Source organism: Pristis pectinata, chromosome 2 (assembly GCF_009764475.1).
Source record: "Pristis pectinata isolate sPriPec2 chromosome 2, sPriPec2.1.pri, whole genome shotgun sequence".
NCBI classification, from domain to species: Eukaryota; Metazoa; Chordata; class Chondrichthyes; order Rhinopristiformes; family Pristidae; genus Pristis; species Pristis pectinata.
The window spans coordinates 9321723-9348399 of record NC_067406.1 but is presented as its reverse complement, the minus strand read 5'-3'; the positions used below and the strand labels follow the sequence as shown (position 1 = coordinate 9348399).

Genomic DNA, 26677 nt, shown 5'->3' with positions numbered 1-26677 from the left:
TCGCATTCTTATAACATAGGACATACGATCATATGAATTAGAATCATCGAGTGATACAGCATGGGAACAGGCCCTTCGGCCCAACTCATCCACGCTGACCAAGATGCCCATCTGAGCTCACCCCCATTTGACCGTGTTTGGCCCATATCCCTCTCAACCTGTACCTGTCCAAGTGTCTTTTAAATGTTATTATACCTGCCTCAACCACTTCCACTTGCAGCTAGTTTCACATACCTACCAACCTCTGCGTGAAGAAGTTGCCCCTCAGGTCTTGAAAGGGATTTGAATCTTTCCCCTCTCACCTCAAACCTATGCCCTCTAGTCTTTAATTCCCTTTCCCTGGGTAAAAGACTGTGCGTGCATTCACCCTATCTACACCCCTCATGATTTTATACACCTCTATAAGGTCACCCCTCAGTCCTGAAGAAGGGTCCTGACCCGAAACGTTGACCGCCTGCTTTTCTTCACGGATGCTGCCTGGCCTGCTGAGTTCCTCCAGTATCATCGTGTTTTTCATCTAGGTTCCAGCATCTGCAGTCCTTTATTTCTCAACCCTCAGTCTCCTACGCTCCAAGGAATCAAGTCCTAGCCTGCCCAACCTCTCCCTATAATTCAGGCCCTCGACTCCTGGCAACATTCTCATAAATCTTCTTTGCACTCTTTCCGGAATGACATTTTTCCTGTATCAGGGCAACCAAAACTGTACACAAGAATAAGGAACAGGAGTGCGCCATTCAATGTCTCAAGCATGGACAGCCACTTAATAAATCTGTCTGATTATAACCTCACCCTCACGTTCCTGCCCATCCCCAGTAACCTTTCTTTATCAAGAATCTTTCCAATTCTGATTTTAAAATATTCAAAAGTTCTGCTTCCACCTCCTTTTGAGGGAGTTCCAAAAATTCGAGAGAAGAAAATCTCACCTCACCACGATCTTAAGTGGGAGACACCTTATTTTTAAATGATAATCCTTCGTTCTAGGTTCTGTCATAAGGAAACATTGTCTCCACATCCACCCTGTCAACACTCCTTGGGATCTTCACATCAATTCCCCCTTCATTCTTCTAAACTTCAGAGGATACAAGCCTAGCTAGTCCAACCTTTCCTAAAAGATAATCCACCCCCATTCCAGATACCAGTCTGGGACATGTCAGCACAGCAGATTCCCACAAACATCAATGCAATCGTAACCAGATATTTCGCTTGCCGTGTCGGTTGGAGAATAAGCATTGGCCGAGACCCCATCGAGAATGTTCCTGCAGTTCTTTACAATAGTGCCATGGCAATTTTTCTGTTCATCGTCCGAAAAGTTCACTGTCCGATTGAAAAGGTTGTACTCCTGACAGTGCAGCCCTCCCTCAGTACTGCAACAAAGTGAACCCGAGTCTCCGGGGTGAGGCTTGAACCCATGTTCTTCTGACGGAGCAAAGGCTGACGGTAAGAACGTCCCGCTTGGGTTGCCGGGAGCAACTTAAGATTGGCGTGTGTCACTGTCTCTTCCACCCCAGTCCTGTCAGTGGAAGCAAAACAGAGGAAAAGATATTCCATTTCTCAGCCTCTTCAAACTCACACAGCCATCAATGAGTCCCTGGAAATAAAATACATAAATAAAGTGAATGAATGCTTCCTTTGACTATTTGGATCACATGAAACCTTGTAATGTTGTGATGGAAGACCTGCAGGCGGTTAATAAATGCTGCAGTCAGAGGTTGATGAAATCTTGAATCATTTGGAATTAGAAGGATTTATGCAGATAATTTACAGCTCATTTGTGTTGGCTGAATTTGCTCGACTTTCCCCAAACAATTTCAGCAGAAATGTATTTACGTTTTTTTTCTCTACACATCATTCAGTTCTACTTTAGAATGCCCAGTTTTTAAGGGTGGAATATGATGAAATATTGCTCATTTTTGGGTGGGTGGGATGAGATGGGCTGTGGTCTGTTGCATCAGCTGTGAGGTAATAGCACGTACACATTGAATGCTACCTCTGAAATTCGGTCCCACTGAAGTCAAGGCAACTTTTCAGATGTGGACTTAAACCTCCATCAGTTTTCGTGGGTACAACGGCGAACAAATGGAGTCAAGGAGCGGAGTCATACAGCACAGAAGCAGACCCTTCGCCCACCGATTCTGTGCTGACCACCAAATACCCATTTACACAAATCACAAGACAAAGGAGCAGAAGTAGGCCATTTGGCCCATCGAGTCTGCTCTGCTACCTCACCATCAGCTAAACTATTCCCATCTAGCCCCGATTCCCGGCCTTTTCCTCATGATACCCTAATTAGATACCTGTCAATCTCCTCCTTAAACACCCCCAATGATCGGGCCTCCACAGCTGTATGTGGCAAAGAATTCCACAAATCCACGACCCTCTGGCTAAAGGAATTTCTTCTCATTTCTGTTCTAAATGGGTATCATAGAACATAGAAAGACTGTGCCTTCTAGTCTTGGACTCACCCACCAGGGGGATCAACTTAGCCATATCTACTCTGTCCAGTCCTTTCAACATTCGAAATGTTTCTGTGATGTCCCCTCTCTTTCTTCTGTACTCCAATGAGTACAGTCCAAGAGCTGACAATCGCTCATCATATGTAAGCACTTTCATTCCGGGAATCATCCTCGTAAATCTTCTCTGAACCCTGTCCAACATCAGTACATCCTTCCTAAGATAAGGGGCCCAAAACTGCACACAGGTATTCCAAATGAGGTCTCACCAGTGCCCCATAGAGCCTCATCAACACATCCTTACTTTTATACGTTACTGTATACCTCGAAATGAATGCCAACATAGCATTCGCTTTTCTTACCACCAATCCAACCTGGTGGTTAACCTTTAGGGTATCCTGCACGAGGACCCCCAAGTCCCTTTGCACTTCTGTACTTTGAATTTTCTCCCCATCTAGATAATAATCTGCCCGTTTGTTTCTTCTTCCAAAGTGTACAACAGCACATTTCTCAACATTGAATCTCATCTGCCATTTCTTTGCCCATGCTCCTAAACTGTCTTAAGTCTCTCCGCAACCTTCCTGTTTCTTCAGTACTCCCTACTCCTCCACCTATCTTGGTGTCATCTGCAAACTTAGCCACAAAACCATTTACTCCATAGTCTAAGTCATCGATATACAGTGTAAAAAGAAGCGGCCCCAACACCGACCCCTGCGGAACACCACTGGTAACCGGCAGCCAACCAGAACAGGATCCCTTTATTCCCACCCTTTGCTTTCTGCCTATCAGCCAATGCTCCACCCAATCTAATATCTTTCCTGTAATTCCATGGGCTCTCATATTATTAAGCAGCCTCTTGTGTGGCACCTTGTCGAAGACCTTTTGAAAATCCAAATAGACGACATCCACAGCCTCTCCCTTATCCACCCAACTTGGGATTTCCTCAAAAAACTCCAATAGGTTGGTCAGGCAGGTTCTTCCGTTCATGAAACCATGTTGGCTTGGACCTATCTTGTCTAAATCCTCCACTGATTCCTACACTAAATGCATTATATTTGTCTGACATTCTCATCCACACTCCCCAGGTTCTACCACACACCTACACACTAGGGGCAATTGACAGTGGCCAATTAACCAACCGACCTGCACATCTTTGGGATGTGGTAGAAAATTGGAGCCCTTGGGGACAACCCGTGTGGTCACAGGGAGAACATTGCAAAGTTCACACAGACGGCGCCAGAGGTCAGGATTGAACCCAGGTCGCTGGAGCTCTGAGACAGCAGCTTTACTTAGCTGCACCACTTTGCCACCCCTATACCTTTCCGAATCTTGGCCGCATCTCCCTCAGTCCAAATAGACCAGAGTTCTGTAGAGCTGCAACATCACCTCGCACCTCTTGAAATCAATACCCCGACTAATGAAGGCCAACACATATGCCTTCTTAACAACCCTACCAACCTGCGTGGCAACCTTGAGGGATCTATGGATGTGGACCCCAAGATACCTCTGTTCCTCCACACTGCTAAGGGTCCTGCCGTTAACCTTGTATTCTGCCTTTGAATTCAATCTCCCGAAGTGTATCACTTCACACTTATCCGGGTTGAACTCCATCTGCCACTCCTCAGCCCAGCTCTGCATCCTATCAATATCCTGTTGTAATCTACAGCAACCTTCTACGCTATCCACAACACCACCAACCTTTGTATTATCAGCAAACTTACTAACCCACCCTTCCACATCCTCATCCGAGTCATTGATAAAAATCACAGAGTAGGGCTCCCAGAACAGATCCCTGTGGAACACCAGTGGTCACTGACCTCCAGGCAGAATATGCTCCATCTACCACCAACCTCTGTCTTCTATGGGTGAGCCAATTCTGAATCCACACAGCCAAGTTTCCCTGGATCCCATGCTTCCTGACTTTCTGAATGAGCCTTCCACGAAGAACCTCATCAAATGCCTTACTAAAATCCACGTATACCACATCCACTGCTCTACCTTCATCAATGTGCTTTGTCACATCCTCAAAGAATTCAATCAGGCTCGTGAGGCACGATCTATACTTTTGTATAACATGTACCACATGGAAAGTGTTGTCAATCCCACTCTGTTGAGCATTCATTTTTTCAGTGTAGGCTTTGTCGAGTTAGGTTTGAAGGGCCTGGTTTGAGTATATCATATCTCAAGCAGAGTGCTGAGTAGAGTTTTAGTCTCAGTTTTAATGAAAGAGATATTTACCTTGGAGGTAATACAGAGAAAGTTCACCAAATTGACTCCTGGGAAGCAAGATCAGTCACTACAATGACTGATCAGAAATGGCCAACTCTTTCTGAAATTTAGAAGGATGGGAGGCCATTTCTTTGAAATACGTAAGGATAGATGCTGAGGTGATTTTTCCCATGCTGGTGGGGGGTATCTCGAAATTGGGGGCACAGACTGAGGCTAAAGGGGCACCCAGTAAGATGGAGGAGAGGAGGAATTTCTTCTTCAGATGGTTGTGAGTCGATAGAATTTTCCGCCCCAGAGAGCTGATGAGCGAAGTTCAAGACAGGGATGGATTTTTGAATGCAGGGAATTTAGGGGCTATGGGAAAGTAGTGCTGAGGCCAAGATCAGACCAGCCATAATCTTATTGAAGGACAAAGCAAGATCAAAGGCCCACCTGGTTTATTCCTGCTCCCTTATGTTAATTCAATTGGGCACAGTGTGTGACTGGGGAGGAGTCTCTTGTGTTGACATGAACTTGCCCTCATCCACTTGGCCTTACTGTAAGGAGCATGGTGTACTCAAATCATACCTCCACATGGGTGATCTAAGATAAATGTAACTGCAGCCTCTAAGAAATATGAGACCAAAACCTTTGTCAGAGAGTTAAGTTATAAGAAAAAGTTGTATATAAAATTTAAGTGAAAATTAAAGTGGTTTATAAAATTATGAGAAGCCTAGATAGGGTAGACAGACAGAATCTTTTTTCCCAGGCTAAAAATGTTGAATACTAGAGGGCGTAGATTTAAGGTGAGAGGGGAATAGTTTAAAGGGGATGTGCAGGGCAACTTCTTTACACAGAAGGTGGTGGGTGCCTGGAATGTGCTGCCAGGGGTGATGGTGGAAGCAGATACGACAGTGGCGTTCAAGAGGCTTTTAGATAGGCATGTGAATATGCGGGGAATGGAGGGATATGGATCATGTGCAGGCAGAAGGGATTAGTTTAATCTGGCATCATGCTCAGCACAGACATCATGGGCCGAAGGGCCCGTTCCTGGTGCTGTACTGTTCTACATGAAGAAAGCCACTGGAGAGGTTTAGAGAGAAATTCACTGGTTAGCACCCAAGACACCAACCAAAAGCAAAGTAAAAGAAATAAGGATAAACAGGGAGAACAGAGTTAAAGGAGCATTGGTGAATTGATGGGTTCGATGGGACTACGGAAGCAGGCGGGGTGTGTTTGAAGACAAGCATGAGAATGTTGAAACTAAAGCATTATTGGACTAGCAGCCAGCCATATCCAGGTCAGTGACGACCCCACACATGAACACCAGATCCTATTCACTTTTACCCGTTCCGGTTTGGTTGTAGGGCTACAGGGAAATAAGGATAAGGGCAGTGGGCCTGACAGGATTATGCTATTGGAAACCTGAATTGACACGATGGACTACTGAAAGGCCTGGATAGAGTGGACGTGGAGAGGATGTTTCCATCAGTAGGAGAGTCTAGGATCTGAGGGCGCAGCCTCAGAATAAAGGGAAGTCCCTTTAAAACTGAGATGAGGAGGAATTTCTTCAGCCAGAGGGTGGTGAATCTGTGGAATTCTTTGCAATGAAGGGCTGTGGAGGCCAAGTCATTGGGTGTATTTAAGGCAGAGGTTCATAGGTTCTTGATCGGTAAGGGGGTTAAAGGTTATGGGGGGGGTTAGAAAAATCAGCCATGATTGAATGGCGGAGCAGATGATGGGCCGAATGGCTGTTACAGTCTTATGGACTAAATAAAGTTGGAAGCAGTTCAGTCTCAACAGGGTTCGCCAATAGTCTAGGATCCAGCAAGCAGAGGGTGGTTGTACAAGATAAAACAACTACTGTTGTTGGACTTCAAGTGATTTGAAAGGTCTTCATGTTAGTGTCATTGACAAGGCCAATCCCTAATTAGCCTTGTGAAGGTGATGGGGAGCCACCTTTTAGTGAAGATGCTCCCTGAATGCTGTTGGTGAGGGAGTTCCAGGATTCCAGCAATACCGAAGGACTGGCGATATATTTTCTAGTCTTGATTGTGTGTGACTTTGGAAGGAAACTGCAAGTGGTGGTGTTGCCCTTGTCCTTCCTGGTGGTTGAGTTTGCAGAGTTGGGAAGTGCCGTCAGTGTAGCCTGGGCGAGTAACCGCAGCGCATTTTATAGGCGGTGCACACTGCAGCCATTGTGCGCTGGTGGTGGAGCGAATGAATGTTTGGGGGTGGGGGGGGGGGGCGGTGGTAGATGGGGTGTCAATCAAGCCGTCTGCTTTGTCATGTAGTACCAGCTGCCTTGAACAGAAGAAGCACTTTGATAAATTGTTTTCCATCAACTTTTCAAGTGATTGCCCTGCTTGGCTGTTGCTCAAGCTCCCCAAACTGCCCTGTGCCCTGAACCTTGTCTACATATCCATTAACCTTCACCCATACTCCTTTTGGCAACCAGATAATAGCAGAGAGATTTGTAGTCTCATCAGCTCAGGAGAGTGGCCAGTAACTAAATTGGACTTGGGGAAGCTGTTCGACACTAAAAACCTTTCAGTGCGTCATTTACTGGTTCAGGAGAGCAAAGAGACGTGGCTAATTTAAGGGCAAAGAAAAGTGACTGAGTTCTGCTGTCCTCTGTAGTTGGACTGCTCAGTCAGTTGCACTTATATTAAGTGCCTTCCAATCTCTGGCAGGCATTTCTCCTTCAGCCTTACCCTTGAGTGTGTAACTTTGAGAGGTAATCTCATCAGGCAGGTTTAAGGTGTTGAAAGGAACGAATACAAAAATGTTCTCAGTTGAGAGGATTTGATACAAGTGCGCGCAGTCTTAACGAGAGAGTCAGACTTTCCTGGCCACACATTTCACGACATATCAATCTGATTCTGAAAAAGTAAGGGGCACATTCACACAGGTGAACGTGGGAACTATCTCCTCACTGCCTCCCACTGCTCAACTTTCAAAGACCGTTGGAACTGCCGATGGCAATAATCTTGTTTAATGATGTTTAGGCATGAAGCAACAAAGGGAGGTAGATGGTTAAAAATAAGCTATTATCTTTTTAGAGCAGTACCTTGGAGCAGGCTGGGATGGATGCTGCTGCAAGAACTGGTAATTGATAGAGTCATATAACATGGAAACAGGCCATTCAGCCCATCTCATCTATGCCGACCAAGATGCTCATCTAGGCTAGTCCCATTTGGCCCATATCCCTTGAAACCTTTTCCTATCCATGTAACTGTCCAAGTGCGTTTTATATGTTGTTATTGTACCTGCCTCAACCACTTCCTCTGGCAGCTCATTCCATTTACCCACCAACCCTCTGCATGAAGGAGTTGTCCCTCAGGTCTTTTTCAAATCTTATGGTCTTTCTCTCTCCACAGATGCTGCCCGACCTTCTGAGTGTTTCTTGCATGTTCTGACTTTGTTTCAGATTTTCAGCATCTGCAGTTTTTTGGTTTTTATGTCTGGCAGCCTGTTTTTACTCTTTGAGACAAACAATTGATGGTATTAGCACATAGGATTAAGGTGAGAGGGAGGAGTTTTAAATAGGATCTGAGTAAATTTTTTTTTACACAGAGTGGTTGATATCTGGAATACTTTGACAGAGCTGGTGTTGGAATCAGATACAATCACTATATTTAAGAGGTACTTAAATGGGCAAGAAACATAAGGATAAGTCCGACTGCAGGCAAATGGGATTAGTGTATCTAGACAAAAAGGTCGGCAGGGACATGGTTGGCTGAAAGGCCTGTTTCTGTGCCATACAACTCCACGACTTTATGACTACTGCAAGGTGTTCTAAAGATTTCCATCATAGAACACTACAGCACAGTTCAGACCCTTCGGCCGACATTTTATCCTACTCTAAGATCTATCTAACCCTTCCCTCCCACATAGCCCCCTATTTTTCTATCATTCATGTGTCTATCTAAGAGTCTCTTAAATGTCCCTGATGTATCTGCCCCACAACCTCTGCCGGCAGTGTGTTCCACGCACCCACCACTCTGTGTAAAAAAAAAACTTACCCCGACATCCCCCTTATACCTTCCTCCAATCACCTTAAAATTATGTCCCCTCGTGTTAGCCATTGTTGCACTGGAAAAAAGTCTCTGACTGTCCACTCGATCTATGCCTCTCATCATCTTGTACACCTCTATCAAGTCACCTCCCATCCTCCTCCTCTCCAAAGAGTCCTAGCTCACTCAACCTATCCTCATAAGACATGGTCTCCAATCTGGACAACATCCTGGTAAATCTCCTCTGCACCCTGTCTAAAGCTTCCACATCCTTCCTACAATGAGGCGACCAGAACTGAACACAATACTCCAAGTGTGGTCTGACCAGAGTTCTATAGAGCTGCAACATCACCTCGCAGCCCTTGAACTGAATACGCCGACTAATGAAGGCCAACATTCTATCGGTGGAAACAACGTTATTCCATCCACACCTTAATGAAGCTCTTCCAACTCTGCATAATGTCAAGGAGATCCTATCCAACTCTGAGGAGGATTTGGTGTGTTCCCTGCACCCCCCATAGTTACGCCTCCACTTTCAGGGGTGTAGGGAACACGCAGAATCTTCCTCATTTGTTTTAATAATGTAAGCAACATTCAGCCATGGTCATTCTCAAGAGAGAGAAAGTCTGGCGGGGAGGGAGGACACGGGAAAGTTCCTGTCATCGCGTTAATTACGGGGCATAGGTTCACTGAGGCGCGGGGGGGGGGGGGGAAGTGGTTGGCGGGGCAAAGGGCAGGATAGAGCTTCTCTTAAAAGTCTGATGACAAGAGGCCTGCAATGAGTGGAGTGTTCTATAAGTATTTCACTCCTTAGCCTCCAAAACCTTCCTGGTTAATCTAAGGAAACTAAAAAGCCATTTTGTGGTGCAGTGTTCACAAGGAGGAGAGAAGACCAACTTGGTGAAGATATGGTCATAGTCATACAGTGATACCACATTGAAACAGGCCCATTAGCCCAACTTGTCAATGCCAACCAAGTTGCCTCCATGAGCTAGTCCTGTTTGCCTGTGTCTGGCCCATATCAAATAATTACACAATGACAGTCTGCAAGCATCAAGAAGAAAGTAATAACAAAAGTTTGAGTGAGCTCGGGCTTTTCTCTTTGGAGAGGAGGAGGATGAGAGGTGACTTGATAGAGGTGTACAATATGATAAGAGGCATAGATCGAGTGGGCAGTCAGAGACTTTTTCCCAGGGTGACAGTGGCTAATACAAGGGGACATAATTTGAAGGTGATTGGAGGAAGGTATAAGGGGGATGTCAGGGGTAAGTTTTTTACACAGAGAGTGGTGGGTGCGTGGAACGCACTGCCGGCAGAGGTTGTGGGGCAGATACATTAGGGATATTTAAGAGACTCTTAGCCCCTCCCCATTTCTCTATCATTCATGTGTCTATGTGGGAGGGAAGGGTTAGATAGATCTTAGAGCAGGATAAAATGTCGGCATATCATTGTGGGCCGAAGGGCCTGTACTGTGCTGTAGTGTTCTATGTTCTAAGAGGTTGAAGGAGGGTGGTCTGGTTAATTAAGGGCGAGATTACAGCCATCCCTGGACAGAGAAACACTTGATAGTTCTGGTTGATGATCTTTTATTAGAACTCTGATGGAAGGTCATCGACTAAGACGGTAATTCCATTTCTCCCTCTGCGGATGCTGCCTGACCTGCTGAGTATTTCCTGCATTTTCTGGGTTTTGTATTTCTTTGCATTTTTTTCAATAAGATGGAATAAAAGAGCAGGGAGGTCTTAGCATTACCTTATAAAACATTGATTGGGTCACTGCTGGGGCACTGTGTGCAGTTGTGGTCACCACATTATAGGAAGGATTGGATTGTATGAGAGAGAGGATTGTAGGATGTCACCAGGATGGAGTGTTTCAGCAACAAGAATAGATTGGGTGGATATTGTGAAACATAGTATGTCTAAAACTAGAGGGCATTAAGGTGGGAGTTAGAGGGGATCTGAGGAAGAATGTTTTCCCCCAGAGGACAGCTGGAATCTGGTGCACACTCCCTCAGTGGATGATGGAGACAGGTACTTTCACAGCATTTAATAAGTTTCGAGACAAGCACTTGAATCAACAAGGTGTAGAAGGCCATGAACCAAATGCTGGTAAATTGGATTAATATAGATGGAGACAGGAGACTGCGGATGCTGGAATCTGGAGCAACACTCAATCTGTTGGAGGAACTCAGTGGGTTGAGCAGCATCTGTGTGGGGAGAGGAATTGTCGACGTTTGGGGTTGAAACCCTGCGTTGGGACTGAGAGGGGAGATGGCCGGTGTAAAGAGGTGAGAAGGGAGTCCGAGGTGATTGGTGGACTGAGGAGGGGCATAAGATGAGAGGCAGGTAGGGGAGGGGAGAGGGGGTGGAGTTGGGAGGCAGTGGCAGGTGAATGATAGGTGGAGGCAGACAGAGAGAGGAACAAAGGCATCTGTGGAAGGAAATGGACAATTCACATTTCAGGTTGAGACCCTTCATCTGGACTGAAACGTCGACTGTCCATTTCCCTCCATAGATCCTGCCTGACCTGCTGAGTTCCTTCAACAGTTTTTTTTAATGTTTTAGGCCCAAGCATCTGCAGTCTCCTCCGTCTTCTTTCCTCAGTAGTTGCTCATTACTCCAAAGAGGCCAATACTGGATGACTTGCTTCCCAGATCATCCACCCCTGACCTGCCACATGAGGAAGCACCTTGCCTGTGCCTACAGTAACCAAAATGGTGTATTAATCGTAGCCAGGGACGTTGGGCTCCCTTTCACACTGAGCAAAAAAGTCAGCTCCACCATCTGCAGTCTCCTGTGTCTCCCTTGCACATTGGTTCAAACATTGCACTTAGGGATAATAAGGGCAATGGTCACACGTCAAAGCGTTGCTTCAATAATTGTGGGCTACCTTCAGTGTGATGGTTAACACCTCGCTAAAAGCTGCCCAGAGTCAAATCTGAGGCAATATTCTGCAAGGGTTAAATGTGCTGAACAATCACAACCTGGCAAACATTTCTCTTGCCTTGACAGTGGCCCACACTCCACGGACTTAGCTCTCTCTCCCAGCAAACCCCGTAACTGACAAAAAAAAATGGATGGGGGAGTGCCAATCTTACTATTCTGTGCGTCCGAGAAATCTGATGACGTTGAAACTTGCCCTTTGACAACCGTGGTCAAACTTCCAATCTTGTTGCTTCAAAATCATTACAAACTATTCCTCTATCCCCCGAAATTTCAACCATCCCTCTGCCTCCACAGATGCTGCTTGACCGGAGTTCCTCCAGCAGTTTGTTTAATGTCGAGATTTGCAGCAGCTGCAGTCTCCTGAACCATCTTCCCCCACCAACTCCCATCCCTGTCCCTACCCAGGGAAGGATCCCACGAGTCCTGGCAGAACCTGTATAACTTCTAACCGTGGTTCCTCTTGGATCTAAGCAATCTTTATTCTGAACCAACAGTACACTTGATAGTCTTCCTCTCAAGCTTCCCTCTGCTCCTCTCTGAACTTGTATAGATATGTTTAATAGCAATGTTAAACAATTAGATTTAATTTTTGGAATATAGCATTCTTAAATTATGTAAACCCTGTAAATATGTAGAATATTTTTTGCATTTTTTTTTGTTTCTCCATTGTGGCAGTTTTTCTAAAAATACAAAAGCTGGTGTTTAGAAAACAGTCACCTCATGGAAACAATTGACTTCAATAGTGCAAGAAGCCCCAAAGCAGGAAGTAGTCAGATGGGAAACAGGAAGTTGACTTCTGCATTGGCTTATCCAGTCTGTACGTGATAAGTTCCGGAGTTCATAAGAACCAAAAGCATTTCCTTTTAGATTTTTTTGGTTCTGTCCTAGTAGGCTGCCGTGGCGTTGGTGACTCGTCCTGCTTACTGGGTGTGGCAGGTTGCTCTGAGCTTTGACCTGCCTCCGTTTCCAGGGAGCTCAGGACTCTATGAAATCTGCCTTCTTGTTGTCTGAAATCATGTTCCACACTGCAAGCAGGAGACAGAGAAAAAGAGAGTTAGGACTTTCTTTCAATTTCTGCATCAAAGTTTTCTGCTCTTGACATATCTCCATGCAATCCTGTGGTTCCTATAACATAGAAACATAGAAAACCTACAGCACAATACAGGCCCTTAGACCCACAAAGTTGTGCCAAACATGTCCCTACCTTAGAAATTACTAGGCTTACCCATAGCCCCCTATTTTTCTCAGCTCCATCTACCTATCCAACAGTCTCTTAAAAGACCCTATCGTATCCGCCTCCACCACCGTTGCCGGCAGCCCATTCCACACACTCACCACTCTGAGTAAAAAACTTACCCCTGACATCTCCTCTATACCTACTCCCCAGCACCTTAAACCAATTGTGGCAACCATTTCATCCCTGGGGAAAAGCCTCTGACTATCTACCCGATCAAAGCCTCTCATCATCTTACACACCTCTCATCCTCCGTCGCTCCAAGGAGAAAAGGCCAAGTTCAATCAATCTGTTTTCATAAGACGTGCTCCCCAATTCAGGCAACATCCTTGTAAATCTCCTCTGCGCCCTCTCTATGGCTTCCACATCCTTCCTGTAGTGAGGCGACCAGAACTGAGCACAGTACTCCAAGTGGGGTACTCCAACATGATCAAACCTTAGAGCATAGAACAAATCTGCTTGGCCTTTGAAAGAGCTGTCCAGTCAGACTTCTCCAGCACTATTTCCCCAAAGCCCCGGAAAATTCCTTTTCAACATTTTCCCCAATTTCTTTGTTTAAAATTACAGTACAATTTGAGGAAAAGGAGGTGTGGGAATGTTGGAGAGGGAATGTGTGTGTGCATGTGTGTGACAGTCATACCCATGTCTTGTGAATTCAGTTATCTCTTTCCCTTAATATTAACCCACGTGGGAAGAAAAGCATTTGATGAGCTTGTTCTAAAAACCATCTGAGTAAACAAGTACAATGGTAATGTGGTGAATGAAATAAGATCTCAGGTAAATTTGCCCAAAGTCTGAATCCACTGGTGCAATTGTCTTCTGTGGACTTGGAAAGGCTGACAGTTATTGTCCATCCATTATTGTTCTTGTGTATCCCTGGGCAGTTGAGAGTCATTCACATTATCTCCTCAGGTACGGCAGTTCTCTCTCAGATGGGCCTGTTCTGTGCTGTACTGTTCTATGTTCTATTGCTGGGATCTGAACCATAGAACAATACAGCACAATACAGGCCCTTCGGCCCATCATGTTGTGCCGACCTTCAAACCACGCCTAAGACTATCTAACCCCTTCCTCCCACATATCCCTCTATTTTAAATTCCTCCATATGCTTATCTGGAGTCATGTATAGTCCAAACTGTGTACGGACATCAGATTTTCACCCATTAGTGAACCAGCTAGTTTTACAACAATTATGGATGCCCTTACAAACACTAACATTTTTGTACCAGATTCATATCAACATCACTGTGGCTGTTTGAAATAAAAATAATGTTTTAGTTTAATTGACATCTGAGAGAGAACCGTCGTACCTGAGGAGATAATGTCAGACTTGTAAATTCCCCTTTTGAATCCTGTAATTCATCTTCTCAAGGGCAATTTTCTGGAAATAAAGTAAGTTCTTGGAAAATGTGAGTATCTGCTGAAAGAAAATCCCACACTGTGTCAAAGTGGCAAAATAAATGTATGAGAGGCATGAAACAGATAAGGAATCCATAGGTTCATGCACTGACAGAGGTTGATGTGCAGAGAATTACAAAGACATGCCATCATTTCATGGTAAGAGTTGACTTTAATCACCCTTAAGCAACGCGGTGACAGACTTATTGGGTAATGTAGTGTCTTGTTAAATGAGTACTTGTCATTTGTTTGTAAGGTTCTGGGACTAACTGTAATAGCAGGTTTCTGTAAAGCCCCAGTAAATAGTTTTATTTATTCAGTGATGTGCAAATTCAGAACAACATGAGAATCAGGAATAGGCCATTCAGCCTCTTGCTCCTCGTCCTCGTCTACGACTCTGAGGTCATCGCTAATTTTTACTCGGTGCCACTTTCCTGTACTAAACCCATTTCCCTTAACGTAGAACATAACAGCACAGTCCTGGCCCTTCGGCCCACAATGTTGTGCCGACATTTTATCCTGCTCTAAGATCTATCTAACCCTTCCCTCCCACATAGCCCCCCATTTCTCTATCATTCATGTGTTATCTAAGAGTGTCTTAAATGTCCCTGATGTATCTGCCCCCACAACCTCTGCCGGTAGTGTGTTCCACGCACCCACCACTCTCTGTGTACAAAACTTACCCCTGACATCCCCCTTATATCTTCCTCCAATCACCTTAAAATTATGTCCCCTCGTGTTAGGCATTGTCACCCTGGGAAAAACTCTGACTGTCCACTTGACCTATGCCTCTTATCATCTTGTACACCTCTATCAAGTCAGCTCTCATTCTCCTTCTCTCCAAAGACTCCTAGCTCACTCAAGCTATCTCATAAGACATGCTCTCCAATCCATGCAGCATCCTGGTAAATTTCCTCTGCACCCTCTCCAAAGCTTCCACATCCTTCCTATAATGAGGTCACCAGAACTGAACACAATACTCCAAGGGTGGGCTAACCATAGAGCTGCAACATTACCTCACGGCTCGTGAACTCAATATCCCAACTAATGAAGGCAAACACACTATACACCTTCTTAACAACCCTATTGACTTGCGCGGCAACCTTGAGGGATCTATGGACGTGGACTCCAAGATCCCTCTCTTCCTCCACACTGCTGAGAGTCCTGCCATTAACCTTGTATTCTGCCTTCAAATTCGATCTCCCGAAGTGTATCACTTCACACTTATCTGGGTAGAACTCCATCTGCCGCTTCTCAGCCCAGCTCTGCATTCTATCAATATCCTGTTGTAATCTACAGCAATCTGCTGCACGATCAACACCACCAACCTTTGTATCATCAGCAAACTTACTAACCCACCCTTCCACATCCTTATCCAAGTCATTTATAAAAATTACAAAGATTTAATATCTAAAATTCTTTGAATATACTCGGTGGCTGAGCTTCAATGGCTCTTTTGGAGAGAGAATTCCAAAGATTCACAACCCTCGGGGGTGAAGAAATGTCTTTTCATCTGTGCCCTGAATGGCCAACTCCTTATACTGAGACTCTGACCCTGGTTTAGACACGTCATCCTGGGGAAACATAATCCTGCGTCTACGCTGTAAGGCCCTATAGAATTTTATATGATACAAAGGGAACAATGTGGTGTGGACTTCCGAGGAGAATGTTGTACGTTTGTTGCACTGCTTAAGAACATAAAACAAGAAAGAGCAGGAGTCAACAATCGAGCTCCTTGAACCTGCTCCACCATTCATTAAGATCATAGATGATCTACCTCAACGCTATTTTCCAGCACTCCCCATTTCCCTCGATTCCAGTGACTGAAGGAAAATGTGCCATCTGGGCTGGTCCAGGGGATTGGAGGGAGGAGAGGGGCTGACGGAATAGGGAATTGGGGAGGGTTGGTTGGGATCAGCTTGGGATGAGGCAGGAGTTGTGGTGGGAGGGTGGTGCTGTGGACTCCGTTGAGAGCAGAGAGATTTGGGGGGAATCAGGGAACTGGTTCCGGGAGTGGTTGGTGGGATAAGATCGTTGATGGTAGCTGGGGAGTGAGTGGGAGTATTGACAGTATGGGAGCGGCAGGGCACCTGAGAGATAAAAGCTAAGCAATGACTGAACCTCAGCTGAGATCTCAGCCGGTGCTGACGTATTAAACCATGGCTACGGCAGGATTACCCATCGATGGTCTCTCCCAAGACCATCATCCACAAGGAATACATGAATTAAACATGAGCTCACTCATGCTGGAAAGTACCCAATTAAATTTCCAGAGTGTTGAAAAACAATCCAGAAATGGTCAATATTGTGTTTCACTTAAGAGCTCCTTCCCTTCAACCATTCGGTTCTTGAACCAAAACCTTAATCAATACCTCAGTATGGCAACACTATGACCACTTTGCACTACAATGGACTTTTTTTTGTTCTAATTGTGTGCTTTCTTATGTCATTTTGTATAACATGTTTAATTCATGTATTTCTTGTGGATGTTGTGTATCTGATGCTCTGTGCCTGTGTTGCTGCTGTAAGTAAGTTTTTCATTGCGGCTGTGCATACATGTACTTGTGTGCGTGGCAATGAACTCGACTTTGTACATTCTCAATCACCTGGCATTGATATAAACAATACCACTTGGCCATGATTTCTGCCATTAAGGTCCAGTTAAACCGTTTTAAGCAAAACTAATTCTTTGAAACATACTTATATCCTCCCATGACAATGACAAGCCTTTGGTCATCGAGCCACTAGAAAAAGATAATTTATTTTAAAATAATATTGGGGATGTATTGGGATCCTTAGCAAAGAGCTAGCCATGGTAAATCAGCCCAAATGGCCATCTATGTTGAATCATTCTATAATTTTCCAATTCTGGATATATCCATTTCCTTTGTGACGTCAGGTTGTGAAGGATACAATATTGGAATTGGGATTGGAATTTATTATTGTCACTTGTACCGAGGTACAGTGGAAAAACTTGTTTTGCGTACTGATCATATAGATCAATCCATTACATAATGCATTGAAGTAGTACAGGGTAAAACAATACAGAATGCAGAGTAGAGCGTTACGGTTGCAGAGAAAGTGCAGGCAGACAATAAGATGCAAGGTAAAAATGAGGTAGATTATGAGGCCAAGAGTCCATTTTATCGCACTAGGGAACTGTTCAATAGTCTTATAACAGCAGGATAGAAGCTGTCCTTGAGCCTGGTGGTACGTGCTTTCAGGCTTTTGTATCTTCTGCCCGACAGGAGAAGGGAGAAGAAAGAATGTGCGGAGTGGGTGGGGTCTTTGATTATGTTGGCTGCTTTACTGAAGCAGCGAGAAGTATAGACAGAATCCATGGAGGAGAGGCTGGTTTCTGTGACGCGCTGGGCTGTGTCCACAACTCTCTGCAGATTCTTGCGGTCCCGGGCAGAGCAGTTGCCGTACCAAGCCGTGATGCGGAGAGATAGGATGCTTTCTATGGTACACCAATAAAAGTTGGTGAGTGTCAAAGGGGACATGCCAAGTTTCTTTAGCCTCCTGAGGAAGTAGAGGCACTGGTGAGCTTTCTTGGCCGTGGTGTCTACATGGTTGGACCAGGACAGGCTATTGGTGATGTTCACTCCCAGGAACTTGGAGTGAACCTCATCACTGTTGATGTGGAAAGGTACGTGTGCACCACCCCCCTTACTGATGTCAATAACCAGCTCTTTAGTTTTGCTGACATTGAGGGATGACTCTATCTCCTTCCTGTACTCTGACATCGTCACTTGAGATATGGCCCACTACGGTGGTATCACCTGCAAACTTGTAGATGGGAGTTAGAGCAGAATCTGGCCACGTAGTCACGAGCACATAGGAAGTAGATTAGGGGGCTGAGGACGCAGCCCTGTGGGGCACCGGTGTTGAGAATAATCGTGCTGGAAGTACTGCTGCCTATCCTCACTGATTGCAGTCCGTTGGCCAGGAAGTCAAGGATCCAGTTGCAAAAGGAAGGGTTGAGTCCCAGGTCTCGGAGTTTGGTGATGAGTTTGCTTGGAATCATAGTATTAAGGGTATAATGCAATTCATTAATATCCCCCTGTGTTGCCATATTTAGAATGAAAATCCACATGGCTCCAGACTTCTAACTTAGGACCCTCAAGAATAGACACCACTCCTCCGGTCTTTCTCATTTGCCTTTTGATCAGGAAGGTGCCTTTGGAGCTGCCTCGCAAACAAGTCTGGTAGTGCAGCGATTTTGATCACTGACTTGTGAACCCAAGGAATATCAATGGAAACGCTGAGAAATCTCGCCATGCCTAGCGGCAATCAAGCCATTGAAGAACATGAGTGAGCACTGAACATTGGTCTTGCCAAAGGCACTCACATCCTGAGAATGAATTGTTCAAAGGATTACCATTCTGCTTTCTAAGTTGCATACATCAAGGACTTTTCTCCCCTCCTCCTCCCCCTCTAATAAATCATACCACCTTACTATACAAAAATGATCAGCTTGATGTCGAGGAAAGATTTCAGGTGACAATGTTTTGCTTGCAAAGTGCAGAATTGCATTTTACTCTCTGCGCATTTGGCAGAGTTTGCAGTTTTCTCTGCATGATTTATCTGTGGTTTCTTTCAAATGTGTTATCCCTGATTCAAGATAAGAGATCTGCAAAATAATTGGAGGAAGATCTTTTAGCCTGGCTAAACTTTTGGCAGAAAGTACCAATGGTACGCCAAGAGTTCGAGATCAATTTTGCCTAATATCACTTCCTAAAGCAGCAAACAATCTTCTGGAGGAACTCAGCGGGTCGAGCAGCATCTGTGGGAGGAAAGGAATTGTCGACATTTCGGGTTGAAACCCTGCATCAGGACTGAGAGTGGAGAGGGGAGATAGCCTGTATAAAGAGAAGGGAATGGTGGGAAAGGAGTCTGAGGTGACCGGTGGAGGCAGACAAAGCATAAAGCTATTACAGCGCCAGTGACCCAGGTTCAATTCCGGCCGCTGTCTGTAAGGAGTTTGTACGTTCTCCCTGTGTCTGCGTGGGTTTCCTTCGGGTGTAAAAGGTAATTGGAAATGTAAGGGTTAAACTGGAAATGTAAGGGTTAATGGTGTGCAGCTATACCATGGCATAATATTGCTTCAACCATGGTGGGACTATAGTTATGACTACAAGTTGTGCAGGTGCTGGTGAGAAACAAAGAAGTGCTAAAGGCATATCTTGTTTGATAAAAGTTTGCTGTAAGCAACTGCCCTAGTGTGCGCAACGTCCCACGTAGACTAAATATAAAAGGAGGGACACTAACCTGTAAATCTCTGAGTGGGGATCAGTACAGAGCTCAGGTTACACTGTTCACTCTTTCTCTGTATCCCTCAATCCCACTAACATTAAAATAAGAAAGCATTAATTATACGCTCCTTGGTTCTGCTGTTGCCTGCTTCATTACAGCGCGGGTTGACTTTCACACAGGTGCTCCGGTTTCCTCCCACATTCAGAAAGTTGTGGGCATGCTATGTTGGTGCCGGAAGCGTGGCAGCACTCGTGGGCTGCCCCCAGGACACACTACACAAAAGATGCATTTCACTGTGTGTTTCTACGTACATGTGAATAATAAAGATATCTTCTTTTCCTCTCCCTTTCACCCTCTCTCTCCCCCCTCTCCCTCTCCCTCTCTCTCCCCCCCTCCCTCTCTCTCCCCCCAGTCCCTCTCTCTCCCCCCCTTCCTCTCTCCCTGCCTCCATTTACCATTCACCTGCCACTGTCTCCCAATTCCACCCTCACTCCCCTACCTGGCACCACATGCCTGTCATCTTACACCCCTCTCAGTCCTCCAGTTGACTCAGAATCCTTTCTCGCCACTCCCCTCCTTCTCTTGAGGCTGACTATCTCCCCTCTCCACTCGCAGTAAGTTTCGACCTGGAACATCGACAATTCCTGCAACCCCCCCCCCACACACACAGATGCTGCTCAGCCTGCTGAGTTCCTACAGCAGTTTGTTTGTTGCTCCAGATCCCAGCATCTGTGGTGTCCTGTGTCTCCACCAATTTCTAATGTGTGGGCAAGTCTGACTGGATGGACATCATTGACATTCTTATATGAACTCATAGACATATATAATATAATATCATATAGAATTCATAGACAGAAAATCCCAAGAGTGCTCAGCAGGACAGGGAGCATTGGCAGGGCAAGGAGCAGAGTTAATAATTCACAACAACATTCTTGATCTAAAATTTTAGCCCTGTTTTTCTCTCTCCACAGCTGCGGCCTAACCTGCTGAGCACTTCCAGCATTGCGATTCTTACAAGTTTTCTCTCCTGACACATAGCTGGGGATGCAGCTCAACAGATGGGAGATGGAGGTCAAGAATTTTCATCCGTGTAAATGTTAAAATTCATAAGCTCCACCCAATCAACAGAAACCAGCCTCCCCTTCATTGACTCTGTCTACACTTCTTGCTGCCTCAGAAAAGCAGCCAGCATAATCAAAGACCCCTCCTACCCCAGACATTCTCCCTTCTCCCCCCCTCCCATCAGTGTAGCTGTTAGCGTAACACTTTACAGCACCAGCGACCTGGGTTCAATTCCGCCACTCTCTGTAAGGAGTTTGTACATTCTCCCCGTGTCTGCGCGGGTTTCCTCCGGGTGCTCCAGTTTCCTCCCACGTTCCAAAGAAAGATGTACAGGTTAGGAGCTGGCGCTGAAAGAGTGGAGACACTTGTGGGCTGTCCCCAGCACATTCTCAGTAACATAAAAAGATGCATTTCACTGTGTGTTTCGATGTACACGTGACTAATAAAAATACCTAAACATATCTAATATTTAATACAAAAGCTTGAAAACACATACCACCAGGCTCAAGGGCAGCTTCTATCCCGCTGTTATAAGACTCTTGAGCGGACCTCTTGTACGTTAATGATGAATTCTTGACCTCACAATCGACCTCGTCATGGCCCTTGTCTGCCTGCACTGCACTTTCTTTGTAACTGTAACACTATATTGTGTATTCTGCTTTTCCCTTTATACTACCTCAATGTACTTATGTTTAGAAATGATCTGTCTGGATGGCTTGCAAAACAAAGTTTTTCACTATATTTCGGTCCATGACACTAATAAACCAATACCAATCGCATTGAAAAATCTGTTCCTCCACATCGACTTCCTCATGTCAAACTTACCTGATCCTCTGTGAGATCCTTTGGGTAAGTCCCGAGATCATAAAAAGAGTCTGCACGGAAGCTATTTAGATTACTCTCATTGGAACTGCAACACAATCATCCCGATTGGTTCAAAGATTGGAATTGGTTTATTATTGTCGCATCAATTCATTACACAGAACAGTACAAGGTAAAACTAGAACAGAGTGCAGAATAAAGTGTTACAGTGACAGAGAAAGTGCACTGCAGGCAGACAATAAGGTGCAAGGTCATAATGAGGTAGATTGTGAGGTCAAGAGTCCATCTTCTCTGTTCCTTTACACTTTCCACCTTGACTGACTGGTGTCTCCTTGCAGCTCAGCTGGGAGTATATTTTCCCATCATTTTCGTAATTCCATGCTCATAACTACCAAGGGGGTTTTCTCTTCAGTTCCCGATGCGGATGTATGAAGAGAATCCAACCAATCATCCTTCACTGACCTTGGGTGTTCATTGCTTGGGCTTTACCATAGCAACGTGAGGCCACCCTCATCATTGATTATCTATATGTTTCAATGCTATTATTGGCAGTGTATAGTCCTCTCCTCACTAAATGTCAATAAATAAATCTTTATATATTTCGAAAGCAGAGGATAAAAGCTCAACAACGTGCCACAGGCTGGTTATTAAAAGCTGATTCCTGCATTCTTTGAGCCGTGTAGACATTGCATGCCTTGCAGTCAAAAACTCTGGAACCTGTGTAATCTCATTTATTTTTATGTGCAATAAAGTGGAAAATAGCTGGAACATTATTTGAAAGAGCTGATAGACGAGGTTAGATGTTATTAAAAGAAATTAAAAATTGATTTCTGCCAAATGTGCGGGCAATAGCGATTTCATGGATTTTTAACTTTAATATTTCTGTGATTTAATAATCCTGATATAAGGGTTTTTTTTAAAGAGTAGTCTGTTTTCTGTTTCCAATGACATGCGGATTTTATTTACTGTCTGTCCATGAATATGGAAGAGGTTTCTTGCTCTTTCGTGGAGGGCTTGAGCAGTGTTAGACAAGGAGAATTTAGAGGAAAAACAAGGTAAGTCATTAGTCCTTGGTAGCATGACTCATAGGCAAATAATCCAAACAGACCTTTGTAATACCAACTTTGATCATGTCGTAAGAAATAGGGTTTCATCCCCTTGAAGCAGCCACTTGTCTCCTTGAAACCAGCATCATCTCATCTTTGACATCAGCTCCACCTCTCTGTCTGGTCATCATAACCCTTGATTCCCCTGGAGACTGAAAATCTGTCTGATGATGTTCAATGACTCTGCCTCGGTGGTAGAGAATATTAAAATTCATTACCCACAGAGAGAAGAAATCCCTTCCTCTGTCTTAAGTAGGTGTCTCCTTGTTTGGAAACTACAGCATTTAGTTCTAGAATCCCCCCATGAGGGGGAAATAACCCCCTCAGAGTCTGGAGCAACACATGAACAAAAATTGCTGGAGGAACTCAGCAGGTCAGGCAGCATCTATGGAAGGCAGTGAAAAATCGACATTTCGGACCAAGACCCTCCATCAGGCCTCAGAGTCTTATGCGTCAATAAGGTCACCTCTTCGAGAACATAGAACCATACAGCACAGGAACAGGCCCTTCGGCCCACAATATCTGCTCTGAACACGAAGCCACATTAAACTAAATCTCTTCCACCTGCATATGATCCATATCCATCATCGTCATTAAATGCCATGATCATATCTGCTTCCGCCACTACCCTGGCAGCCTGTTCCAGGCACCTACCAATCTCTATGTAAAAAAACTTACCCTGCACATCTCTTTTAAATTTTCTTCCTCTCACTCTAAGTGCATGTCCAATAGAATTTTATATTTCTACCCTTGGAAAAAGATTCTCAACCCTATCTATGACTCTCATAATTTTATAGACTTCCATCAGTTAGCCACTCAGTCTTCAACGCTCCAGAGAAAATAACCAAAGTTCATCCAATCTCTCCTTATACTCTCTAATCCAGGCAGCATCCTGATAAACCTTTTCTGTACCCTTTCCAAAGCCTCCACATCCTTTCTCTAATGGGGTGACCAGAATTGCACATAATACTACAAGTGTGATCTGGCTGAAGTTTTATACAGCTGCAACATGACTTCCTGACTGTTACACTCAATGCCCTGACCAATGAAGGCAAGAATGCCATATGCCATCTTTACCACCCTGTCTAGTTGTGTGGCCTCTTTCAGGGAGTTATGGACTTGGACCACAAAATCCCTCTGTACATCAGTGCTGTTAAGGATCTTGCCATTAACTGCATACTCTCCCCTTACATTTGAGCTCCCAAAGTGCAACACCTGCACTTGCTCGGACTAAACTCCATCTGCCATTTCTCTGCCCATATCTGTAACTGATCTCTATCCTGTTGTATCACTTTACAGCCCTCTACACTGTCCATAACTCCAGCAATCCTTGTGTTGTCTGTCGTCTCTCATTCTTCTAAACTCTGTGTATAGGCTCAATCTTAAACATGTTCCCTTTTACCTTCTTTCAACATTAACACTTACTCTCAATTTGATTTATCATCTCCATGATGGCAGATCATTGCTGGAATTGCATCCAGTAAAAATTCATAATCTAAAAGAATAGAGTGTTGTTGGGCTTTCTACCACCAACACCACTAGGCTTTATTTATAATGACACAGAAGGAAGCCATTCAGCCATCGAGTCATCGAGTCATACAGCACGGAAACAGACCCTTTGGCACAACTGGTCCACGCCGACCAAGATTCCCATCTAAGCTAGTCCCATTTGCCCTGATTGGCCCATAAACTTCCAAATCTTTCCTATCCATGTAACTGTACAAATACCTTTCAAATGTTGTTAATGTACCTGCTTTACCCACTTCCTCTGGCAGCTCACTCCATATATGCACCACTGTCTGAGTGAAAAAGTTGCCCCCCAACCTCCTGTCAAATCTATCCCCTCTCACCTTAAACATATGCTGTCTCAGTTCATGATTCCCTAACCCTGGGAAAAAGACTGTGTGCATTGACGCTATCCACGTCCCTCGTGATTTTATACACCTCTATAAGATCACTCATTCTCCTGCGCTCCAATGAAGTCACAACCTGCTCAACCTCTCTCCACAACTCAGTACCTCGAGGCCCAGCAACATCCTCATAAACCTCTGCACTCTCTCCAGCTCAATGGCATCTTTCCTCTTGCAGGGTGACCAAAACTGAACACAATGTTCCAAATGTGGCCTCACCAACATCTTGTACATAACATCCCAACTCCTATACTCGTTGCCCTGACTGATGAAGGCCAGCATGCCAAACGCCTTCTTCACTACCCTGTCTACCTGTGACTCCACTTTCAGGGAACCATGTACTTGGACTCCAAGATTACTCTGTTCTACAACACTCACCCTTTAAGTCTGTGTTCTCTCTCTGCAGGGCAATTCCATCAATCCCAACCCCCCACCTTATTTTCCTGTCATCTGCGACTTATTAGGGCAGGCACGGTAGTGTAGTGGTTAGTGTAACGCTATTACAGTGCCAGCGACCTGGGTTCAATTCCAGCCACTGTCTGTAAGGAGTTTGTACGTTCTCCCCATGTCTGCGTGGGTTTCCTCCGGGTGCTCCAGTTTCCTCCCACATTCCAAAGATGTACAGGTTAGGAAGTTGTGGGCATGCTATTGTTGGCACCGGATGCATGGCGACACTTGCGGGCTGCCCCCAGAACACTCTACGCAAAAGCTGCATTTCACTGTGTGTTTCAATGTACATGTGACTAATAAAGATATCTTGTCTTACTCTCTCTTTCACGTGCTCATCAACTCCACTTTGACTCTTCTTGCCATTAACCTACGCTGTGGGGGGGGGGGGGGCAGCTAACGGCAGCCAATTACCCCACCAGGACCTCTTTGGGGTGTGGTAGGCAGAAACACACATGGTCATATGGAGAACGTGCCCAAGGTCAGAATTGAACCTGGGTCCCTGGCACTGTGCTAACAACACTAACTGCTGTGCCACCATCCCACTCCAGTACAGAGGTGCACTTGGCTGACTTATTGGATTACCTGACGTCAATTAGGAAGAATCCAAGCACATGATTACCTATCCATCCTCATACAGTATTCTGTGTTCAGCTATTTGATTAAGCCATTGGTGGACATTGAGTATAAGGGTTGGGATGTCATGTTATCACTGTATAAGGCATTGGTGACTCCACACTTGGACTGTTTTGTGCAGTTCTGGTTGCCCAGCTATAGGAAGGATGTCCTCAAACTAGAAAAGGTGCAGAAAAGATTTACAAGGATGTTACCGGGACTGGAGGGCTTGAGCTATAAGGAGCGACTGTGTAGGCTGGGGCTTTTTTCCTTGGAGCGTAGGAGGCTGAGGGGTGACCTTATAGATGTATATGAAATCATGAGGGGCATGGACGTGGCAGGGAAGTCCAGAACTAGAGGACATAGATTTAAAGTAAGAGGGGAAACACTTAAAGGGGATGTGAGGGGGAACTTTTTCACAGAGGGTGGTGGGTATGTTGAATGAGCTGCCAGAGGAATTGGTCGAGTGGGGTACAATTATAACATTTAGAAGACACTTGGGACAAGTACATGGATAGGAAAGGTTTAGGATATGGGCCAAATGCAGGCAAATGGGACTAGCTCAGGTAGACAACTTGGTTGGCATGGATGAGTTGGGCCGAAGGGCCTTTTTCCGTGCTGTATTACTCTGACTCTAATATTTTCAGTGCTTATAGCAATGGGTGGGTGTATAAGTGGGTTATAGCTTGTCAACTATTCATTGCATAAATTAATCACAATACAAGAGATGAATACTTGAACACTTTTTTTGTTCCCAAAGAGGTGCATGGATTACAGTCAATCTTTGAATATTGCAGAGAAGAGCCTGCTTCTTCCCTGTGGGAGTTAATCCCAATTTTATGACTGTTCAGTCTCTTTAAAGTTAAAGGTGTTTGATAAATGAATGAATGTGTGTGATGGCCTTACTGAAAGTCGAGATCTGTCAAAAGGAATGTCGCCCAGGGTGATGGAAAAACTGATTCTGGTACAGGAGGGTTGGAAGGGCTTTGATACCTAATGAATTTCTATAATTGCCGGTAGCCACAGGATTTGACTGACAGACCCAACAGGAAGTACAAGAGTCAATGTAATTGGCAGGGAGTGTTGCTCCTCAGCTGGGGAGGCCAAATGCCAATTTGGCAACTGCTTTGCAGAACAACTTGAGTCAGTCCATGAGCAAATCACCCGAGCTTACAGCCCGCTGCTCTAATTCTCTGGACCACTCCCAC

General features: G+C 44.9%; 2 protein-coding genes across 2 annotated transcripts in view; one reads left to right on the top strand and one right to left on the bottom strand.

Moving 5' to 3' along the window:
- LOC127580080 (dedicator of cytokinesis protein 2-like) overlaps positions 1–26677 on the top strand; it is a 1107748-nt gene that overhangs the window by 423099 nt on the left and 657972 nt on the right.
- The window catches only part of LOC127567525 (uncharacterized), a 93964-nt gene continuing 79658 nt past the window's right edge, over positions 12372–26677 (bottom strand). The window contains exon 3 of the mRNA XM_052010523.1: positions 12372–12644. Within this exon, the coding sequence (XP_051866483.1) occupies positions 12458–12644 (187 nt within the window). The 3' untranslated portion in view covers positions 12372–12457. The remainder of the gene's footprint in view (positions 12645–26677) is intronic.